This window comes from Clupea harengus, unplaced genomic scaffold (assembly GCF_900700415.2).
Source record: "Clupea harengus unplaced genomic scaffold, Ch_v2.0.2, whole genome shotgun sequence".
Classification (NCBI taxonomy): domain Eukaryota; kingdom Metazoa; phylum Chordata; class Actinopteri; order Clupeiformes; family Clupeidae; genus Clupea; species Clupea harengus.
In genome coordinates, this window is record NW_024879647.1 from 12,501 (window position 1) to 17,450 (window position 4,950).

Sequence of the window (4,950 nt, forward strand, 5' to 3'; positions counted from 1 at the left end):
CTGGTGTGAGTTTTGTGTTGGCCATGCCAATGGCACTCTGAATGAACATGATTTGTTTACTGTAGTGAACTGCGTGCTCTGTCATATTAACGAGCTAAAACACACATTTACAATACACTGCTATATGTCTTAACCGTCTGTGTGTGCGTTTTTGTTTGTGTGTGTGTGTGTGTGTGTGTGTGTGTGTGTGTGTGTGTGTGTGTGTGTGTGTGTGTATGTGTGTGTGTGTGTGTGTGTGTGTTCCACAGCTGGGGTGTGTACTGGGGAGAGAAAGGCTACATGAGGCTGGCTAAGAACAGAGAGCGCCACTGCGGGATCAGCCAGTATGGGGTTGTTCCCTTCATTTAACACAGAGATGGGATGTATTCCACGCTTAACATCAGAAGATGGCCGCTCTCCTCAGATGTGGTCACACACTGTATGTGTGATGTGCAGTCTCGATACTGTGTTGTTATTCCTGCCAGGACAATAAAACTGAATAGAAGTCAAATCCGTGAGAAAAACAGCGGATGTGTTATTGTCCTCTGTCAAATAATTCAAATAATATGGCAATAAAAACTGACATATGTTGAAAATAAAGATCTAGGCTAGGGTTGTCATAATAGAGCTAGAATTATTCAATTCAATTCAATTTTATTTATCAAAACAATACAATTGTCTCAAGGCGCTTATACATATTATACATACATATAATTCTAATCATAAGAGAGACAGAAATGCAAAGAAAGAATTCTGGCCTTACTCCCGTAGTACAGATACTGGTGTAAAAAGTACTCATGAACCTCTTTACTCAAGTAAAAGTACAGGCTTTGAAGAACATTTCTACCAGCTGTTACAATACTGATAAGAACAGTGCTGACACCTTTTACTCGTACGTGTTTTTTCAGATTTGACTGAGAACTCGAGAATGACAGAAGTTCATGTTTTTTAGGTTAGCACAAGCCACAACACATTCACCAAGAATCGCTCTTAGAGCTGCCAAACATCTCTTTTAAATTAGGCAATGGACAGGGAGTGTCTTGCTGCTCTTGTCTGTCTGGTTCACTTTCATCCATGTCGCTACTAGTTCTCCCTGTCACGGACGTCACACTCAATGGACGCTTTTTCTTTGCGCTCGAGTCTCCCTTTCTTGTCTGTTCTGTTTTGTCTTGTTACGTCTACTGTGTGTGATATGCACCGATGGACACACCAGGGCTTCTTCTCTTCTATGTCTTATTTAGGTCTTGATGAATACAAATAATCAATAATTCCCCTCAAATTCATTAAAAACTAAAGTCACATGCCTGTTTTGAAAGTGTAAGGAGTAGAAAGAATAAATATTTGTGTTCAAATGTAGGGGGTAAAATTGAAAAGTTGTTAGAAAAATAACTACCCCAGTAAAGTTACCTGAAAACTCTCCTGAAGTACTGGGACCAGAACATGGCCAGACTCACTCCAGAATCAGGTGCAGTTTGGGTCTAGAATCAGGTGCAGTTTGGGTCCAGAATCAGGTGCAGTTTGGGTCCAGAATCAGGTGCAGTTTGGGTCCAGAATCAGGTGCAGTTTGGGTCCCGGCTCGGAAGTAAGGTTCACCTGGTACATCAGACAAACTCACACTTTTGTGGGCGGCTCATTCCCCCTCCCCACCAACCAAGAGTGTGCGTGTGTTTGTGTGCATTTGTGTGTGTGTGTGTGTGTGTTTGTGTGCATTTGTGTGTGTGTGTGTGCGTGTGTGTGTGTGTGTGTGTGTGTGTGTGTGTGCGTGTGTGTGTGCGCGTGTGTGTGTGTGTGTGTGTGTGTCAGCAAGGAGAAGTGCCACTGTCGGTGAACAGAGACGCCACAGCACACACCACCATGAGTAGCCAAGAGCACCAGCCTGGGATGGAAACGAGACGGAAGAAACGACTGTGTTTGGTCCTCTTGGTCTCGCTCCAGTGTAAGCCTTTAAAATGTATATCTTAAAATGTCTCCTTTGCTCCCTATGATGTTTCTGGTTTCTCATTGAAGGTTATGTCTCAGACTCAGAGAATGTAATCGTGCAGTTATGCTCTGAAGTAGATGTTTAGCATTACATTGGTTCGTTTCATTCATTGTGTGATTTCAACACTTAGCAATGCTTAGATTTTGATAGTTTCTATTATGTATTGTATCAACTAATTGATGTAGCATTGGAACGGATCATCATACTCCATGTACTGTAAATTCATCCAGATAGAAAAGCCTGGTAATGCTGTGTATCAAAGCCACTTGAAAATGAGTCAGTAATGAACTATGTCTGTATCAGTTTTTTCTAGTTCTTAACATATGCATTGTCCCATCCTCAGACATGTGTTAGTTTATTATATAACTACGTAATATACTTTTTGATCCACTACCTGATTCATTATTTTAATCCAAAGGTTGTGCACAGGGAATAGAATACACTGGCAAAATGCATTAAACATTAAACACATCTTTATTTTCAATCTTATTCGCAAACGTTATTTTCCTTGGCATGCTGTTCCTGTACATGACTGTAGGTTGTGTTTCCTGGCATCTTCACAGAAAGTGAAGTTGTTTAGTTCATTCTAATCTCCTCTGCAGGGGGTTCTTTGGCAGCGGGCACAGCGGGCACAGCGGGCACAGACGTGGCGGTGACCAGAGGGCAGAGTGCCACCCTGGAATGCCCACTGGAGACCAACCTCACGGTGGGCATGATCACCTGGTACAAGCAGAGCCCAGGCGAGGGCCCAAACATGGTTCTGAACTACGCCCTGAACGGGTCCTCTGAGGTCCGGTACGGTGTGGGGTTCCACTCTGGCCGGTTCTTGGTCCAGTCTGGGATGAACGACTCGCTGCCTCACCGGCTTCTGATCAGCACCGCGGTGGAATCGGACGCTGCCACCTACTACTGCGGCTTCTCCGATAAAAATGAGCCGCAAAAGGACCCCTAATTCATCTCTCTTCACAAATGCAGCACTATGATTTCTCATAATTCAGTTTATTTGTTTTCCACTGTCCTCAAATAAACATTTTTCAAACAGCAGAATAACAATGGTGTCATGTTTTGTTTGAGTTAAACGAAGAGATTGGCCTCATGTTGTGTTTTGTTTCAATCGAGGGTTTAAAAAAACAGGCTGTCTGACTGCATTCTGCTGCTAAGGGAAGATAATGAGGTTTGCCAAGAAGCTTCACCCGAGCCTAATCCTCCTCTCCACTCTGAAGTTATGTCAGTCATGTCAGCAATGGGTGCGATTTAACCGTTTTATTTTATCAGCCCTGGTGACGTTTATAACCCTCCATTAAATGAAGAGAAATCACCCCACACCATGGAACCAGTCTGTCACCCTCGTGAAAAGTCGTATAAGCAGAACTGCACCAACAACACCATCTAAGAGCATCTGATATTGTGCCAGAACTGCACCAACAACACCATCTAAGAGCATCTGATATTGTGCCAGAACTGCACCAACAACACCATCTAAGAGCATCTGATATTGTGCCATAACTGCACCAACAACACCATCTAAGAGCGTCTGATATTGTGCCATAACTGCACCAACAACACCATCTAAGAGCATCTGATATTGTGCCATAACTGCACCAACAACACCATCTAAGAGCGTCTGATATTGTGCCATAACTGCACCAACAACACCATCTAAGAGCGTCTGATATTGTGCCATAACTGCACCAACAACACCATCTAAGAGCGTCTGATATTGTGCCATAACTGCACCAACAACACCATCTAAGAGCGTCTGATATTGTGCCATAACTGCACCAACAACACCATCTAAGAGCGTCTGATATTGTGCCATAACTGCACCAACAACACCATCTAAGAGCGTCTGATATTGTGCCATAACTGCACCAACAACACCATCTAAGAGCGTCTGATGTTGTGCCAGCGGCCTTTTCCTGTTTTTCATCCCCCATAACTGCCTAACTGACACAGGCCGTGTTTTCACCACAGAGGTTACGTTGCGCTTTAGGAAACCCCTCATGTTCCACTCGGTTGGGTTTCCACCACATCTCCCTCACCCTCCAAACAGCACCCCTGGGTCCAGAACCTGTGGGCCAGAATAATTGTGTTCCAGAGAATAAAAACACCGGCTGCTTAATGTTTTGAGGCTGCTCATGTTAAACTATGTCACACAGTCTGCGGCAGATCCTGTGGAATGTTATGAAATATGCAAAACCAGTTATTTTGGATGAAAAGCGACGCAATATTCATCACGCATTTATTTAGAACCTTAAGCTGTTCAGATATTTGAAGGCTACAGAATGTTTATCTTGCTGGGGTTGATCAAAATTCAAACGATAGGCACAGCAGACTTCAGTAAAGTCAGAACCTTTACGGAGAGACGATACATTTAAGGAGATAGGATACGTTTAAGGAGAAAGGAAACGTTTAAGGAGAAAGGAAACGTTTAAGGAGAGAGGATACGTTTAAGGAGAAAGGATACGTTTAAGGAGATAGGATAAGTTTAAGGAGAAATTATACGTTTAAGGAGAAAAGATACGTTTAAGGAGATAGGATAAGTTTAAGGAGAAAGTATGGCAACCTTGAGTATTAGTTCCTTGCGGGGGACAGTGCCTCAAACGGTTTGATTATTTTAAGCAGAAGGATGTTTATCACAGGTGTTATTTTAAAGCACATATGATGGGAAGGACCATGTGTCCAGGGGTTCCTCTTCATGATTGATTGCACCCATCTACAAGCTCCTGAGGGGGTTTTCTGTTGGTGTATGTGTGTGTGTGTGTGTGTGTGTGACACTCTGGAGCACTGGGGATTGGGGAGTGTGTGCCAGAGGGTGTGTGCTCACATGTGTCAGCGGGAGTCTTCATGTGTCTTTATGTTACTGGTGTCTCTGTGTTCCTGTGTGGATTTGTGAGTCTATACATTAGTGTGTCTGTTTGCTAGGGTCTCTCTCTCTCTCTCTCTCTCTCTCTCTCTCTCTCGCACTCTCTCTGTCTCTCTATCTGTGT

The 4,950-nt window shown here is 43.5% G+C and overlaps 2 protein-coding genes across 2 annotated transcripts in view; both read left to right on the forward strand.

Moving 5' to 3' along the window:
* The window catches only part of LOC122129448 (procathepsin L-like), a 3,935-nt gene extending 3,444 nt beyond the window's left edge, over positions 1-491 (forward strand). The window contains exon 5 of the mRNA XM_042704365.1: positions 249-491. Coding sequence (XP_042560299.1) covers positions 249-348 — 100 coding nt within the window. The 3' untranslated portion in view covers positions 349-491. The remainder of the gene's footprint in view (positions 1-248) is intronic.
* Positions 492-2,232: 1,741 nt separating this feature from the next.
* Positions 2,233-2,912, forward strand: sid1 (secreted immunoglobulin domain 1). The gene is made up of 2 exons (XM_042704366.1): positions 2,233-2,236; positions 2,563-2,912. Exons 1-2 carry the CDS (start codon positions 2,233-2,235, stop codon positions 2,910-2,912), a joined length of 354 nt encoding a protein of 117 aa, XP_042560300.1.
* The last annotated feature ends 2,038 nt before the right edge of the window (positions 2,913-4,950 follow it).